This window comes from Denticeps clupeoides, chromosome 16 (genome assembly GCF_900700375.1).
Source record: "Denticeps clupeoides chromosome 16, fDenClu1.1, whole genome shotgun sequence".
In the NCBI taxonomy this organism is placed as follows: Eukaryota; Metazoa; Chordata; class Actinopteri; order Clupeiformes; family Denticipitidae; genus Denticeps; species Denticeps clupeoides.
Window position 1 is genome coordinate 13,952,165 of NC_041722.1, and position 18,174 is coordinate 13,970,338.

An 18,174-nucleotide genomic window follows, 5' to 3' on the forward strand; every position below is an offset into this window, starting at 1 on the left:
TGGAGGACCAGGACGCATCTCCAAATGCTGCCAAGTGCTGGTGTGGAGCCTGAGAGAGAGGTGACCCCACACAGTACGTACCGTGTGATTACTGCCCGTCTCGACCAAATGAAGCTTTGCTATGGCAACTGCGCCCACAACGTAACTACTTTTGAACAAGTGATTTAAATGATGATTTCAAAAACAGTCACAAAAATCTAATAAGCCGAGGACTGCATGCGTTTAATTTCCATATGCCTGCACATTTGCACTGGCAGGAACAGCTGGAGGAATTTGTGGGCGCAAATGACACCCCCACAGGACAGAAGGCACGTACGCTCAGATCTGGGACAACTTAAAATCTGTTGTTATAATATGCAATGTTGGAATTGTCCCTTTAAAATGTAGGTCAAGAAAGAGACATCCAGCTGCAGAATAATTCAACAGCCCATTAGTCTGGAATCCGCTCCCTATATCCCTCATGTCGTCTAGGGTCCTGAGTTTCATTGCGGTCACCTCATCTGCTTTTTGGTGCGCAACCGATCAGAGGTTCAAAGGGGGCACCAGCGTTAAAAAAAAAAAAAAAAAAAAAAAGACTTCGAGCTGGCACTGTGCATTCGTTGCATGTTCAGAACAGACACATTGCCAAACCCCAGTTCTGGCCTAGTACAACTGGTGGCTGCATGAGCAGACAATCCTACAGCAGGTGGCATCCCTACAAGGTTCATTAGGACAGCTAGCCGGTCTCACCGGCCCCTGACAGCTCGTCTCTCTCCACGTCAGACTGTTAACGGCAGCGGCTCCAATTATGGACTCTGTGTGCCTGACAGGAAAGGCGTATGGTAGGGAGACTGTGGGTTTGGATGATCTGGAGAGATGAAAGTTACAGGATCAGGTCACAGAGAGCCTGGGTGTTTAGGGAAGGATGCCCTGGTGCCGAATGATGGACCTTGCTCTGAATAAAAGCTGCCACCTGGATGACAGTCTTATGAGCTGTACTTGCCAGTAGTGAAGGAATTACGTTACCATATATACCACAATGGTCCTGATTCAGGGAAATTGGAAAATGCAAACCAGAGAAAACGTTGAGATACTCCCTGAAGATATGCAATTTCCATTTATAAATCACTAGCCTCATAATTTCATAGTCTAAGCATCAAACCAGAGGAAAAAAAAGTAGTAATCTTACTTATCTCAACAATGTGGCAGCAAAAGAAATACATAAGTAATATGATAAAAATGTTTTGGTTTTTTTTCCATCTGCTTGTTAATCAATTTCAGTGAAGTTTGGATATAAACCTTATGCATTCTGCAACAAAGCAACTGTTACACAATCATAATAAGAGCAAATGATTACTACAATTATTTGCTTACTTGAGGCACAAAAAAAGCATGCAGATGTGGGGAACATTGTTAAATATGTATAAAAAATGTTCCCCCAATACAAACACATGCTGCACAGACGAGGTAATTAAAACAATAGAAAAAGCACTAATGGCTGCCGGCCGCTCCCTCGGTTTCCTGCAGCCATCTGCTTTCAATGATGAACAGGGTTCTCTACTGTCACCCCAGTCTTTCAAGTTGGGGGTTGCCATTTTCAGTTTTTTTAATCACATTAGCATGTTGCAGTATGGGCCCTCGTCCGACAAAGCTGTCGACGTGCAGAGAGATTTACAGTCGGGATATAGTGCATAGATCTTGTGTTTAAAAAAAAAAAAAAAAAGAAGAAGAAAAGGCACTTGTGTTTCTCACAAAAGGTTCGCATTTACACGATAATCAGGATTCTACCAACTGCATTAGCCCAAGCTGATGTGGACTAGTTGTGCAATGCTCTCTCTTTATCCTCACAGGAGAAAATGAGAAAGCAATCTTAACAAAAGAAAAAAAAAAAAAAAATCCAATATTTTTCATATTGAAAAAAACAACGTCACTCCAGAACACACTCAGTGCAGGACATGCCCTTATGGGAGGTCAGTGGTTCACCAGGTACACACACCAAGTGCTCCATCTAGCGTCTGCCCTCCAGACATTGGCTATGACTCATCACGTCTGCCTGGGAGGAAGAGGCAGACGGATCAGCAGGGTTTTTTTTTTTTTTATTAAAAAAAATCCCCTTCTGAGATGATTTCTCTACTGCTATGACCATTTCGCTTCAGCTAATTCCTTAAGCTTTAGTTAGCACAAAATAGTGATAGCAGAAAATACTGTAAAAATACAGTTACAGCTACTATCTTTGGCTCATTTTTTGGCCAATTTAGTTACATCTCTATCTAATAATTTAATCTGCAACTACACTGCCACATCTGACATCATTCATTTTGAGAATTGAAAAGACAAACTTGACCCTTGACTGTGGTTCTGAGAGGCTGGGAAAGCCGTGTGAGTGTGGGCCAGACTGACAGGTGGAAGGATACGGGCATTTGGCTGGTGCAGAGGCAATGGGCAGCTGAGGATCAGAGGAGTGCTGGATTGGAACGGCTAGTCGTGGGTCCACTGAGCCCAGTCTCGCCAGCTCTGCAAGCCCACTGTGCTGATCCATTATTCAGGCCTGCAGAGCCCCTGACACCTGCCTCTGATCAAAGCCAACCTCAAATATTAAAACATCAGGGAAACGATGCAATCGGCGCACACACACAGGCACATGAAATCCATCTGCACCGCACTATCCAGCAGCTAACCACAGGGTGCACAAATCTCACAACTATAATCGATGTGGATTTATTCATTTATCTGCATGCATTCACTAACCAACTACATGCACAATAAAAATAAAACTACAATCGCAATAAAAATGGCAGAAATATTTTGTGTTTGTATCTACATTGTTTTTCGATGTAAACACACAGGTGCCAGACATCCAATGTTTCCCATAAGTAGTCTCCCGCATATTGATGGTGGCTCCCTGCAAATTGGATAAAAATCCAAGAAACAAGAGCAAGCAAACAAGAGCATGCACCCAAGACAGTAGCGTGTTCATCACACTTGTGAGAGTTATTCCCCAGTAGTTTCCCCGAAAATCTCATTTTTTGACGTATGAACAGGCATTGCATTCATTCATGGGTCTCTGGTCTATGTATATATATCTGTACATGTTGTCCTCTATTTACCGTAGCCCCTCAAGCTAAGCTTCTGTAATCCTGCTGGGCAGGTGATCAGTCACGTACCTCTGCTTGTTCTGGGGCAAAGCCTTGGAGTCAACAGCAAACATCTTAGACACAAACACGATGACAGGAGCAGCATCTTCATTTGAGCACTCCAAGAAGGCTTTAAAAAATAAAAATATTACTCATTTGCATTTCACACACAATTAAAAAAAAAAGTGTGTGTGTGTGTGTGTGTGTGTGTGTGTTCTGGATGAAATATAAAAATATAATTAAAAGAAATGATTTCACACAATGCAGACAGAAGAAATTTCAGTGGAAGAGAATGCTAATGCAAATTTTAAGGAAAGTGGATATGAATCTGTTAAAAAAAAAAAAAAAAGTACCACTGAGGAGAAAAAAAATAAGCTTTATGCCAGTACAAACAGCACATTTTACTGCATGTTCTTGCCAACTATTCAGTCAGCTAACATGAACCACATGGTGCCAATTTCCTTCTGAAAGAGTTAAATGCAACTCCAGTCTGGAAAAAGATGGAATCATGTGCTTTAAAAGGCTTACATGCATGACTGTGGACCCCAACACTGGAAAGACACGGCACCTGCCAAAATCAAATTATGGCCAGATACTGAAGGCCGTTTACGAAATCGACGTGCAAATGTTGTGCACCTATGTTTTCTCAGGAAATATAAATGCCATCATAAAAGGCGAGGAACATGACATGAGGGCCAGAGACCTATGAAAACATCGATCACATTCCACTTCTCCTGCCAAACGGAGATCAAACAACCTATTCTGCGCTGGTCCTCCCCAGGAAGGACCAAAGTATAACCTTCTGCAGAAACACACATCATTCTCAGAAGGCATGCAGTTTCCTTCTAAAAGATCTAGCCCTCATTCTACAAACCCCATAAGTTTGTTTTATTGATCATTAAGAAAGAATGGCTTTGCCCTGAAGGGAATTTCGACTCGATCAGGTAAAGAGCTATCAGGTGACTGGTTAAATACGGCAGTACAAATTGTTCTCTAGCTCTGCAGTGCCATACCTTTCTTGAGTTCCTGGGTTCTCTCGGGCAGAGAGTCGAACCGTCGTGCTCCAACACTCATCAGTTTCTCCACCCGTTCTGAAGCCACGTCCAAAGGGCTAGGCAGCTTCTCGCACACCATTGCTGATGGCCAGGATTCAGGAAGAAAATCATTCCGAATAAACATGAACACACTTCTCACATACCCCATACGATTCCTCCGCCAAAACTATATCAGCAACAACATACCTGCCAATAGGTAAGTAGAAGTAGAATATGTTAAAAGTTATTTCTACCACTCAGAAGTTGACATACAGAAGACATGCAGAGGTCTACAGAGACTTTTGAAGAATACAATAAAGGAACATTTTAACCAAATTAAAAATATATATATATTAATCATCATTACAAGGTACTAACAATTACTCAACACAGGAACTATTTTAAGACAGTTGGGCCACCATATCTTGACACCATATGTCAAGAGTGTGAAACGCTGTCACGCCATTGCAGAAAGATACTGAGGACAGCTTGGGAAACTGGAAGCCACTGACTGCAAACAGCACTCAGAAGCACTTTAGGGTCAGAGTGACGGAGATCACGGGCTGCCACTTTGACCCCTAATGATGCCACCATCTTCTCCACCTTCTCTTTGTCTCTGAAAAGAAGCATATGAGGACATTGTCAGAGTGAAATGATCAGATTTAAGAATTTAAGAATTAAGAAATGAACAGCAGGTATGAAGCTAAAAATATATGTAGTGACCTTCTAATTAGCAGAATGAGAATCAAGATATAGGATGAAATAACCTTACCTCTTCATGACAATGGCATCATATAAACTCCAAAGGTTGTCAAGCACAAGCTGGACAAATAAAGGCTTTTTCCCTTTGGACTGTAAAAAAGATGAAGTCATTTAATAGTCAGACAGGGAAACAGAAAATCAAGCATGGTAACCCAGTCACTAGCCACAGGACACACAAATCTCAGACCTATCATTTATATTCCATGCTTATGAGGGGCAACTTGCCTTCATTAATCACACAGTAATTTGCCTGGAACAAGATTTGTAAGAGCACACTATTCTAGTTGTTGTCATGTTATTGCTGGAGGTTGCTGGTCTTTTATTTGACCTTGGCCAGAACTGCATGAGGATGGCGTGGAGCCTTTTATTGATTATTGTCCCACCCAGCCGGACTACGGCTTATGCGACATCATTGGATAGACCAGGGGTGAGTAGGGGCATTGTCCAAAGTCTCCACTTGAATCAGTCAGCTGGAATAAAATGTTGCGGAGAAGCTCATTGGAATACCACACACCCCCATTTTCAAAAAGAAATCAATTGAAAAGGGGCGCGGTCAAGCACTCAGGACGCCCAGTGTCAAGGACAGCCTGGTCGCATGAGCGTTTCTCTGCTTGATCAGTCTGGGAAGCAACATCTGACAGTCTGCTCAAATGAGGACACATCTGCTATGCTTATCTTTCTGAAAAGAAATACGTTTTTACACCGAGCGGAAAGAAAATGGAGTGTTCTAAGGAGGGTCGTTGCATTCTTGCAAATACCTTCATCAGAAAACAGTAATACAAACAAGTAGATTGGGTTAATAACAGTGCCCCCTCTGCTAATGTGTGAGCGTCTACATCCACCCACTGAATGGAGAGGGGGCTAACAGAGTAAAGTGGAGTCCATTACCACAGCCGAGCCGAGCCTTCTGCTATCGTTACTGCCATAAATAGCACTCAAAACGCGGAGCGGTGACAAAAGTGTAGGTGTGCGGCTGTCAAAACACTCTCTCCAGCTTTGCCTGCAGCGCAGTTAGACCTTCACTCAGCATGGCCAAACCCACACTGACAGGCCCCTGCTCCTCACTGCTGGCTCCTGACATTGCTCCAGCTTGGACCCTCAGATGCCCAGCCTTTGAAACTGGCCCCAAAACTCTAACCCACTCTTCTGGATGTTGGCTGAATGTTTTTGCAAAACTTGGCATTATAAATAAAGCATGTGTGCCAGGTGATGGCTGATCATTATTTAGCAGTTTTTAAGGCAGTTATCATACACCAATGCATCCTCCAGTCAGTGGAATCTGTTGTGTAATGACATATGTAATGACACATATTCACAGTATAAATATTGAGTTTCTGTCCAAAAGGCATATATTAAAATGCAATAAAATGCTGCAGTAAAAAAAAAAAAAAAATGATTGTGTTTTTAAATGAAGTGTGTTTTTCTGATTCACTCATTTAAAGGTCCCAAGACATCATTTTTTTATTTTATATAGGTTTTAGTGGTCCTCTAATACTGTATCTGAAGTCTCTTTGCAAAATTCAACCATGGTGCAGAATTACAGCCACTTTGAGCCGGAACTACAATGAGATTTCCCCAGGATGTGTCTGTTGCTTTAAAATGGTAATGAGGAGGAGAGAGGTGGGATGAGGAGGAGAGTGGCCAATAGAAGTGTGCAGGCATTCACTGCTCTCTGAATGGCAAAACAGAACGGCCAAAGCGCTGTTTACACCTATCGCCATTTCTAGCCACTTCAGGACCATAGACAGGCTAGTGGATCTCGTATTAATGTTCAATAATCTAACAAAGTAAAACTTTCATGCCAGGAGACCTTTAAATGTGGATGACAAGCAATAATAAATATTTCTTTTAAAGAAATTGCTACTACCTGAGCCCCCTTCATGATTTTTTTCGCTTTGGCATTAAGGTAAAAATCTCCCCACAGGGTCTTCAGTAGAACCTCAACACGGATGCCCATTTTCTGGCTGTAGATCTGAGCAAATTGGTGTATACTGGAGGAGACACACACATATCATCATCTGTCATTGCAGTAATCATGCCGGAGCATATATCTGTGCTCTGAAGAATTTCACGTGTTTCCCTATCAGCCCAGCATTACTTTCTGAACTTCATTTAGTGTCCTCTTTATATTTATGTTTATAGGGGATACCGTGGAGTCTATTAGCCCATCCGTGAAACTTGTGCTGTAATGCTGATGCTAATATGCCGTGGGAGTAGAAATGAGATTCGTCTGTCACCTCCATGCTGCCAAAAATGTATTTATAAATTGCATAAATACCATTCATAATGAATGACACCATCCTTTTAAAGATGCTAAATATTGTGCAGGAAAATGTTCACTGACAAAAATCGTTAAGGATAAATTACACTGCACTCCTACTTCCAGGAAAAATCTTCAGTCCCCAAGGGTAGGATTTTCTATTATTTTTTTTGACTACACGAAACACCAAAGTCATGATTTCTATGCTTTATTTATAGACTGTTGTAACCAAAATAACAAAGAAGACCTTGAAACTAGGCCTCGCTGCACTGTTTTCTACCTGAAGCATCCAACATGCTGGAGGGACCCTGTCTCTGGCGGTCATTATGCAAGCCAATTTCGGCGCAGTGAACAAAATGATTTGCTTTTCTGGCCTTTCGCTGACTTCAGCTAAAGTATCAGAGCAGTAATTAGCTGGCTGGAACAAAGCAGCATCCTGATGCAAATGTACATGCTCTTAACAAGTTTTTAACTCTCAAAATGAAATCCATTACAGCCCTGCATTCACTTAGAAAATATATGCTAAGGGCTTTAATATTTCAACAGATAAAAATGTCCAATCATACTCAAAATCAAAAGGTTTGGTATTTAAGTGCTAAATTCACTCATCATGGTTTTCACTTATTACCATTAAGTGTTATTATGAGAGGTGTGAGATGAAAAACCTCTCCATAACAATAGAGGAATTTAGAGGAATAAAAAGTTATAGATTTGTTAGCTTGCTAGACGTAATCTTTCAAGTGTTTAAAACCGTGCTGACAGTGCCATCTTGTGGACGTTTAAACAGCATGCACGATAGCCATAAAGGCAGACATTAAAATTTAATTTTTGCATTTAATTTAATTTCCGGGTCTGACTGATGCCATACAAAATACAAAATAATCATTTATATGAACACACAAAAGAAAATACCTGAATCCCCATCCATCTATGGCACTGGCAAACACCACATTGCCTTGGTCAGGAGAGAAATAGAGGTGCGAGTCATCAGTGTCTTCCAGTCCAGCACTCCAGTCATAAATCTGCTCTCCACCGCTGTTTTCATAGGGCCCTTGCTTCTCCGACTCCTTTTCTGCTCTCTCTTCCATTACTTTAGAGGTGAAGAGAGTGCCCGTCACAGCATTCACCTATGAGATTAAGCACAAAAATGTATGAGATGAAAACTGTTGGACTATTTCAGGTAGCAGACTATAGACAGGAGAAGACTCTTACCTGCTCTAATATTTTCTTGAGATGGATGTAAGCTTCTTGTGGAGTGAGTTTCAGCTCTACAATTAACCTGTCGATTTTGTTAATCACTAGCACTGGGCGGATGTTCTCAAGCCAAGCTTGTCGTAAAACCACTTGAGTCTAAAAGAAAGATAAACAACATATCAGCAAATAATAAAATATGAATTGCTTTACATCATGAAAAATCCCATTATGATATTCATCCACTGCCACAGGAAAAAAAACAAAGTACATATTTTAGAAGGCAAAAAAAATCTATGCAAATTATATCATTGTCTCTTCACTGACTGGGATTGACGAATATGAATAAAAATGTGTTTTTATTTGTAACTTAATATTTCCTTTAACTCATTTTTGCAGTTCCCATTTTTCCTTAATATCTACACTCTTTTCCTGAATTATCTTACATGTATGTGACATATCTTGGTTTTAAAAGCTTCGTTAATAATTAACATAAAGAGGTGCTCTGTTTTAAATGGCAATGGTATCAGTTTCTTGTTCGGAGATTAAGCTTAGTCCTGCCCTAAAGGGTTTTTTGAAAGGGTACAATCATTAAAGTTCTTTAAGTCTAGGACTAAAAATTGAACCACCACTGAACTCTGAGTACTAAAATGTTCACATATCCTATTTTTAAAATCCACACATAATGTATTACTCAAAAAATGGATTACAATATTTAAAAAAAAGACACTGATCTCACATTTTGTTTTAATCAATCAGTGATTTTTTTGTATAGCATATTAATAACACCTTTATTGGGTATGAGTGCACAGTATATGTGTAAAACATTATTTTGATGCAAACATTATGGATATGCATGGCAGAAAGAGAATAATGGGGTTATAAGGCCTTTTCGTGTAATCTGGAAAACTGTAAATACAATATAAGAATAATTTTGATACCTGTGGGCAAACACCTTCCACAGCATCCACGATGACAATAGCCCCGTCACAAAGTCGCACTGCTGTCGACACCTCAGAGGAGAAGTCCACATGACCCGGGGAATCAATCAAATTGATGAGGTATTCATTCATGCCTGAGAACAAGGCAGCTGACAGTCAAATCAGTGTCACCATGAACAAGCATGAAGATACTGCAGTCTTACCTAAGGGGAAGTGTAGCGAAATAGCACTGGATTTCATAGTAATGCCCCTTATCTGCTCATCTTCTCTGCTATCCAAATATCTCAGCTAAAAAAAAAAACCATCAGAACATCAAGCAAATTTATTTACAAAAGTGGCTTTCGTTTGATTTCAAATACACTAGCCCAGTAAGTGAAGTGAAGTGATTGTCACATGTGATACACAGCAGCACAGCACACGGTGCACACAGTGAAATTTGTCCTCTGCATTTAACCCATCACCCTGAGTGAGCAGTGGGCAGCCATGACAGGTGCCCGGGGAGCAGTGAGTGGGGACGGTGCTTTGCTCAGTGACACCTCAGTGGCACCTTGGCGGATCGGGATTCGAACCGGCAACCTTCTGATTACGGCCACCACTGCCCCAAATGGCACATGACAAACCCCAGTATGCCCCGGTATGGCACTGCCCCAGTATGGCACATGACAAACCCCACTTACTACCATTTTGTCCCTGAGTAAAACACGTCACCCCAAGTGTTTCCAGGGGGGACTGTCCCTGTCGCTACTGATTGTAAGGTGCTCTGGATAATGGCTCTTTAACTATTAAATAATTTTTCTAAAAGCCATTCTACATTATTTAATAAGGTGGTGTTCAACATATTTTAATTTAAATAAACATCCTTTATTCCACCACTGAACAAAAATCTGTTTCATGTCCATGTAACATATTGCAACGTACGCTGCATATAATTAAAGTAATAAGTTCATACTCACTTTTCCTGCCAAGCGGCTGGATATGATTCCATTGCTGGCAACCAAAGAATCTGCCAACGTTGTTTTGCCTGCACACATATTAATGTAAGTTCCTTACGACTATACATGTTGTTTATTATGCATGTGGAGAAAAGTTAAACTGTAAAAAATGCAAACATTACACTTACCATGATCTACGTGAGCCAAAATGCAAAGATTCCTTATATTCGTTGTTTTCCTCTGCAGTGCAATGATTGTAGCCAAACTTTTATGCCCCATGCTTGGTCACCTGGACATCCGAAATAGCACAAACGTCACAAATGTTTCTTTATTAATCGATTATGGAACTGCAGAAGCTGAGACAGAAAAAAAACCCACACCGACGAAATAACGGGGCACTTTCTTTATTTAAAGACAGCGCACGTGCAGTAAAATGTCGGGGTGACATGGTCGGCCTGCCGGTATATGACGGTTCGGAGCTTGTCGAGTCACGTCCGTGATAAACCGTGATAGAATCGCACTGAGCGAGGCTAGCCAGCTGAAGGGGGGGGTTAGCAATGCAAACAACACACGGGTCCGGGGGGTCTCTCCCTTTTCTTTTTTCAGCTTTATCGCGATGTCAGGCACGCAAGCGGTCACAAGCAGAAAGGCGCTCTTTTAAAGAAGAAAAAAGTTCCGTGTAAAACTACAGAGCCCGCTGCGAGAAGACACTCACGCTTTCGGGCGACCCAGGAAGTGACGACACGTGAACTTTGCACTTGGCACGTAAACGCTGCGTCGTTGCGTAGTAACGGGCGGTTCCAACTCGACTCGGTTGCTCGGTTACGTAAAGCTTGTCGTCAAGCGTCCGCGCTACATTCCGCCGCATGCAGCCAGGGACAAAATAATCACACTGTATATATATATATAGTATATATATACATATATATATAGTTTCCAAAATGACTCGTCGCTGTATTTGTGAAATATGCACTTGTGGGTGAGTCTTTCAACGTTGACATCTATTGAAGTTTTTTTTTTTTTTACTTCACTTTTTCCTTGCTCTTAACAAAAAAAATCAAATAAATGTAAGCTGATGGCCGGTTGAATATTTTTTATTTAGTAGCTTTTCTTATTTAAAACATTAAAAGGCGGTGAACTGGTACACAAAAAAACAATGTTGTTGACAGCTGGCTTTTTTATTGAGTTAGTTCTGACATTGCATTTTGATAGAAAGACAAATGCCACTAACAACAAATAATTAATCAACGAAAATATATTCAAAAATATATTCTTTGCATTTCAAAGCAACAGCTGCAGTCAACAATTTCCCCCTCAAAAAATATTATTGTTGCAGTAATCATATATAAATGTGAACTACTTTGAGCCTTAAGAACAGAATTGAGAACATGCTGATGATGGTTCACATTTTATCCACAGCCGCCACCGCTGCCCTCATCAGTCCACAAGTCTTTATGGCAAAGGAGGCAAAGTGTGCTCTGTCACAGAATATTCTGAGAAATACTCTGCCTATGGAGGACAAAGCCCACCCAAAACCCTAAAACCTAAGCAAGAATATCAGGGTAACAAAGCAAGAATGGATGGAAACACAACATTCAAGTAATTCTGATCTTATTCACTATATTTTCCCCTTGCCCCATTTAATTCATAAAAAGAAGCTTTCATAAGCTCTGGAGCAAAGATATGAAACCTGTAACTTTATTCATTTCATATATTTTTGAGGACTGACTATGTTCCTCATGAGGTAACAAGCCGGCCTGGCCGACAGCAAGGTGAGTATAGGCCTGAACCTGGCAAGATAGATTTGGGAACCACCTACAAGCAGGACTTCAGTTCCTATGAAATTCAACCAGTGGCTCATCCCAGACCCAAACAAAGGGTGCGTGTAGAGTCAGCAAAACTGGATACTTTGCCCACCTACAAAGGTACTGATATTGTATGATAACATAAAGCAGTCTGTTTCCCTAAACATATGTAACCAACTTTTGTTTGCATTCAAGATGATTTTCGCCAGTGGGAAATAAAGAGAAGACAGCTATTGAAGAAAGATTTAACATACCGCCCTCCTTCTGCCACGTTTGCTAATTTAACAAGTTTCCAAGAAGAGTTTGTTCCAAAGGGTCTGGTGCCTCGAGAGAACTTCAAGCCATCCAATGTAGCGAAGCCCTCAGAAGCTCCTTTTGATGGTGTTACCAGCAACAAACTGTCTTATGTGGCCCATCCACTGGAGGCAAGGTTTGTTAAAGCTACTGCAGAGTACAGACCCAGTAGCCAGCCCCTCCAGAACATGACCACTCAGCGACAGGATTATCAAGGTCTGCCAGGCCAGACTACCAAGAGCTGCAAGCCAGAATATACCAAGGGGCAATCAGAAATTCCCTTTAAGGCCAGCACTGAGTTCCAGGATCGTTTCCAACAGTGGCCAGTCGCCTTACGTCAGCTTCGTAAGTCTGTGGAGTATGAAAGTCCAATGGAACCCATGGACCTGAACACCACCTCTCAAATGGTGTACATTAGGCACAGTGTTCAGCCCTTTGTGTTAGCTAAGCCCTTCCAGCACCAGGTGAGATCATCAGCTCCTTTCCAGGGGAATACTACCACGAAGGAAGACTTCAAACCATGGGCTACTCATAGAACGGAGACAATCAAGAAACAAAAACAGCTCCAACAGTCTTCTGGCAAGATGGAATCACTGACAACCTTCAGAGCTCACTATATTCCACATGAGCTGCAGCCAAGTTCCAGCTTGAAGCCTGCTAATACACCAATTCACAAAGATGTACCAATGGAAAACACCACCATGTATCGCTCGGAGTTCACTCCAAGGAAAATTGCTGTGTGTCCAGCCAGTTTTGACTCCCCACCAGGTTATACTTTTGAAGAGAGTGATGAGCTAGGTCATAAGTTCTTCCGTAAATCGACAACCAAAACTGCTTGACAAGCATAAACATCTTATAAACCATTCATATAAATTATCATATTCTAAAAATATAAGATATATGCTTTATTGAACTTTTACCCTCAGAAATGTTTACGGTGAGCTATTGAATTATCTCTAAAGGATCTATTTTTCAACTCTGAATTGTGGAATAATTATGTGGCTTTACAATATACAATTTTAGGGATATATTTTATTACCTTTTTCCTAAATACAATTTATTCCACATTATATATTTTAAACATATTTCCCATTATATATTTTAAACAATGTCATTTATTTATCAATCACTTATATGCATACACACAATAAACCTGTCATTAAATGAGCAGACTGGTTGTATACACCACCTGATTTTAACTGATGTAGCTAACAATCCAACAAGGGACTTGGACAAGCTTTAGCATGGGAACCGATGCAGATAGGATGATCCTGCTCCTTTTCGTTGAGTCCGGAGCAGCAGAGAACTTCATAAACAGCCTGGCTGGAAGTATCGACAAAGTTATCGTCCTAGTCCATCTCCATCATTTTTGTGGATAGCTGGGCCTGAACCTTTGGCTGCATCACCCTTCAGATCTCTTCACCCCACCTCATTATCAACAACCAACAGGAATAGATCCAAATTCCTTGTCACCGCCTTGGCCATCTCCCCATTCATCTTGGGATATCCCTGGCTGGAGAAGCATAACCCTGGTAATGCCTTGGAAACCCTTGAGAAGATCTGCATGGGACAGTAGGCCAAAATACCAGCTACAGTGTGTGCAAACCTGGTGAAGACCTACAGAACATTTGACCTCTGTCATTGCCAAGGTTACATTACAAAGAATTTAATACACATTTTCTGCACCATATGCAAATACAATCTTTAAAAATCATACAATGTGATTTCCTGGATTTTATATTCAGTCTCTCACAGTTGAAGTGTGTCTATGATGTGTTTTGACATAAATATTTGTTACTAGAGGGACGTGTGGAGGTAAAAATAAAAAGGAAATTGAAACTTTTTCAATAGTTTTTATCATTTGCTCTCCTTTGATTAAACACAACATCACACCAGTCAATGCCAGAAAGGAGCATTTGGCCCAGGACCGGCCAGAAGTAAGGATGGGTTCCAATGTGTGTGCCCTCACTGATCTTAATATATTGGCAGTCCACATAGCTCTGCACATTTGGGCATTTAATTTTAAGAAGGCCAAACACTGGCTGCTCCTTTGATTCATACTAGTGGTGGGCCGTTATCGGCGTTAACGTGCTGCATTAACGTGAGACTCTTATTGGGCGATTAAAACGTGCTGCGTTAACGTGAGACTCTTATCGGGCTATAAAAAAATATCGCCATTAATCTATTCACAAAGTTGGGTTGGGAGCTGGGTCTATACTGCGCAAGCTATTGTGTCAGAGTTAAATGGTTACACTAGATTTATAAGTATATTTCTTCTTTCTTGTGTCTTTTAGTTTCTTATTTCCTAAAGACATTTATTTTGTTCTTGAGACCCGGTTCAGGTCTCTTGGACACATGGCGTGAGTTGTGAGAGGTGCGTGGGGTTTGTGTGCAAAAAGTAATTTCTTTCATTTTAATTTATGTACATATTAGGAATATTTTGCATGTGTGTCATTTTGTGAATACTTTTTTATGTTCTTTTAATACTGTATATTGTAGAGAGAGGTGCAGAAAGACGCGATGTGTGACGTGATGTTCTGACGCGACCTTGCTTTTTGTACAGGAATGCAGTATTGTAAATTGTGAATGCTTTATGTTAATGTTCAGTTCTCTTGGACACATGGCGTGAGTTGTGAGAGAGTGAGGTGAAGAAAGACACGATGTGTGACGCGATGTTCTGATGCGACCTTGCTTTTTGTACAGAATACACTTTGCACAGAAAATCTCTTGGGTGTCAGCTCATCATTTGTGGTTCAAGAAACGAAATAAAAAAATTACACAACGCAGAAGAAGAACCTCTACACTATGATGACTTTCACCTTGATATTTTAGCGCGGATGTATACCTAGCCGAATTGCACTGTAGGGGGTGAGAACGAGTCTTCGAACTTTAAAATTACCACATCAAACCACATTTTAATAAATCTAGATTTATTCCAAGATTACAGTGAGATTACTCTAGATTAAGAAAATTTATCTATGCCCACCTCTAATTCATACACAATCCCATCTGGTGAAGACCCCATCAATGGTGCATCTGGGTGGATAAGGAAGCCAGTGGTAGTGGGATAATGTTTTTTCTGGTGACATGATTAATGTGACACTCATATATGAAACATGATTAAGTAGCTGGTAATGTGCTGGTTAAAGAAATACAGTTGAATAAAATGAATACAAGTAAATTGAAATGAATAAAGGATCATAGTTAATGGGTAAATGAATCTAAATCATTAAAGGATAACTTAAAATGAATTTCCCTAACATTCTGTTTCAAACACATTTGAAACTGTAATGTTACATTCAACTGTTGGGGATTGGAATTTCAAGCAATATACATTAAAAGCTATCAATACACATTAAGACAAACATTTGGACAAACAGACTAAAGAACAGTTTTTCCCCAATGCCGCTGTAAAAAGTGGGTAGAGAACAGGGAAAAAAGCTCCACAAAAGCACTGTATTCAAACCACTCCAACTCGATGTTACCTGGCAGAAAGAGGCATGGCACAATAGAGGTTAAAAAATGAACAGTTTCTAATTTATTAACACAGTAAATTATTATTGCAGTTACATGTGAATATTGTATGTAAAAAGGTACCAATATTACAGAAAAAACAAAAATGAAAAGAAAGAGTAACGAGAGAGAGAGAGAGAGAGAGAGAATAGCCAGGAGAAAAAATGAGAGGATAGAGCAGACTCGAAAACCGGAAAATCTGGTTTCGATAGAAAGGCAGCTGGGAAAGAAAGTGAAGTCCCTTCCCCACATGTGAACAGATCTTTATACCCCTGGTCTACAGGAAGCTGTCACAGACCAATCAGAACCTGTTGTTTCTGACATCACGCCCCTGGTGCCTCCCGTCTGGGACATGCAAAACGGAGGTGTTGAATCTCCATGCACAACAAAGGCACAGAAATGTCATGGCTCCGTGACGTCCCATCTTACACCATAACCACTTTAAACTCACACATGCATTGACTATACAGTCTCACCCCATTACCCACGGACCTCCTTCCTTTAATCCTTCAATATTTAGCATAAAAATATTGTATATTGTACAATATCATTATTCTCACTGTCCAACATCCACTGCTCTCTAGATGTTCATTACTGTGAAATACTTCTGAAACAAGCTGACCAGACACAGCTCTACAGTAGAGGTGTAAATTCATTTCTACCATTTCAGTCGAGTTGATCTTGCGCGATAAAGATCTGCAAACACAAACTTCTGGTATATAATAAATATCTGTTCCGTATGGTTCGCTGCCAGTAAATTTGTATCGGTGATTGGTTATTTATGTTGTAAATAAATGTATTGAATGTTTTTTTTTATTTTTATGCAATGTTAGTTTGATTTTCAAATCTTGGCCAACGTCTCGTTGTCAGGTGATGGTGACCGCAAAATAATTTATTATTGCAGGTTTATTACTTTTCACAGAGTTTTATCCAAACACCACACCTAAATTCTAAGTTCCCTGCTCTCTTTAAAGCACCCCACACATTTTACAATTAGTTTGATTGATGTCACAACGTAACAATGGATATGGAGAACTCGTAGTTAAAATGTACTCCTTTCTTAAAATGTACCTGTTTTTGAGAAAGTTTGTAATTAGTAATTTCATGTGAGTTTTTATTGATAGGTAAACAAGTGGCATTTATCCAGTTGAAATCGTATATTGCAATATGGAACTGAATTGCAGTCACAGTCTCATGGTTTGCTGCAGTAAATGTAATATTAGTCTGATAACATTGACAAAGGCTAAAAAGTAAAAAAGTTAAGTAAAAGGAAAAAATTAACAAATAATAATATATTACACAAGATAAAATACATTTAAAATTGCACCCATTATCCAACCCTGATTCTTTTTTGTGGATTTCCCTGTTCATACACAATATGGACATCACACAAGCAATATATACACAATTAATGTGTCAACGTATGACCAGACAGTCCATGTTAAGAAGGACAGATAGTTTAGTGATATCATTGATGACATTATTTAACAAAAAGTAGCATTTCGCATGAACAACAGAAGATAACAGGTCTATGAACAATTTATGTTGACTATCGCTTGTTATTTGGCTAATGGCAGTTGTACTGTTTGGATCTTCAGTCATGGGTGTCGTAGTGAGAGGAGAAGAGGGAAATGATTACCCCAAATCCTGGAACCAATCTTGGATCAAGACGAAGGTGGCCCACAGAGATGGCAGTGTTTGTATAATTTGCTGATTTGTTCTTTTCACTGTGAAAGCACCGTTATATGTGCATTTTTGTGGTTTGTTTCAAACAGGGCAAGAATTGTGCTGAAGTGAAAACCAGATATTGTAGTTTTGAAATCCTGTCCTAGCTTACTGCATTCTCCTTGACACTCTGGTTCCTCTAATCCAGGGTTTCTCAAATAGTGGGCACGTGTGACACGTGTGACTCACATGTTTCTTTTGCCACAGAGAGTAGGTTTTTTGCACCGAATAAGTGCACGCAGGGTATATCAATTACAGTGAACAAATGCAAGTCTCCCAAAAGATAAGATGAGGAAATATGATGAAACATATGAAGTGCTTGGCTTTATTGTGACTATGCCATTCATTTAGGGGCACCACAAAAGGAGGAAGAAAAAATGTTTTTCTAAAAACCAGTTGGTATTATTGTGTCTTAATATAAAAAGAACAAGCTTACATGAATTTAACTGTGTAGCAAAACCTATTAAGTAGTAGTAATAATAATAATGATACGTAAATTTACTATAAGATCACCGTGGTGTCATCCACCGCGCCTCCACTCCAGTATGGCATGCCAACAGGGACAATAATCGGCAGGTTCGAAATGTGTTTTTAAAGGTAACAT

At 40.1% G+C, this 18,174-nt stretch overlaps 2 protein-coding genes across 2 annotated transcripts in view; one reads left to right on the top strand and one right to left on the bottom strand.

Annotated features, from left to right (window-relative positions):
- Window positions 1-11,003, bottom strand: part of efl1 (elongation factor like GTPase 1) — a 62,951-nt gene extending 51,948 nt beyond the window's left edge. The window contains exons 1-12 of the mRNA XM_028956598.1: window positions 10,949-11,003; window positions 10,422-10,522; window positions 10,255-10,322; window positions 9,505-9,589; window positions 9,302-9,435; window positions 8,382-8,519; window positions 8,082-8,296; window positions 6,777-6,900; window positions 4,920-4,999; window positions 4,627-4,763; window positions 4,127-4,249; window positions 3,144-3,243 (exon numbers count right to left, since the gene is read on the bottom strand). Of these exons, the coding sequence (XP_028812431.1) occupies window positions 3,144-3,243; window positions 4,127-4,249; window positions 4,627-4,763; window positions 4,920-4,999; window positions 6,777-6,900; window positions 8,082-8,296; window positions 8,382-8,519; window positions 9,302-9,435; window positions 9,505-9,589; window positions 10,255-10,322; window positions 10,422-10,512 (1,295 nt within the window). The 5' untranslated portion in view covers window positions 10,513-10,522; window positions 10,949-11,003. The remainder of the gene's footprint in view (window positions 1-3,143; window positions 3,244-4,126; window positions 4,250-4,626; window positions 4,764-4,919; window positions 5,000-6,776; window positions 6,901-8,081; window positions 8,297-8,381; window positions 8,520-9,301; window positions 9,436-9,504; window positions 9,590-10,254; window positions 10,323-10,421; window positions 10,523-10,948) is intronic.
- Window positions 11,004-11,058: 55 nt separating this feature from the next.
- Window positions 11,059-14,177, top strand: saxo2 (stabilizer of axonemal microtubules 2). The gene is made up of 4 exons (XM_028956761.1): window positions 11,059-11,212; window positions 11,653-11,832; window positions 11,956-12,158; window positions 12,234-14,177. Exons 1-4 carry the CDS (start codon window positions 11,175-11,177, stop codon window positions 13,169-13,171), a joined length of 1,359 nt encoding a protein of 452 aa, XP_028812594.1. The 5' UTR covers window positions 11,059-11,174; the 3' UTR covers window positions 13,172-14,177.
- The last annotated feature ends 3,997 nt before the right edge of the window (window positions 14,178-18,174 follow it).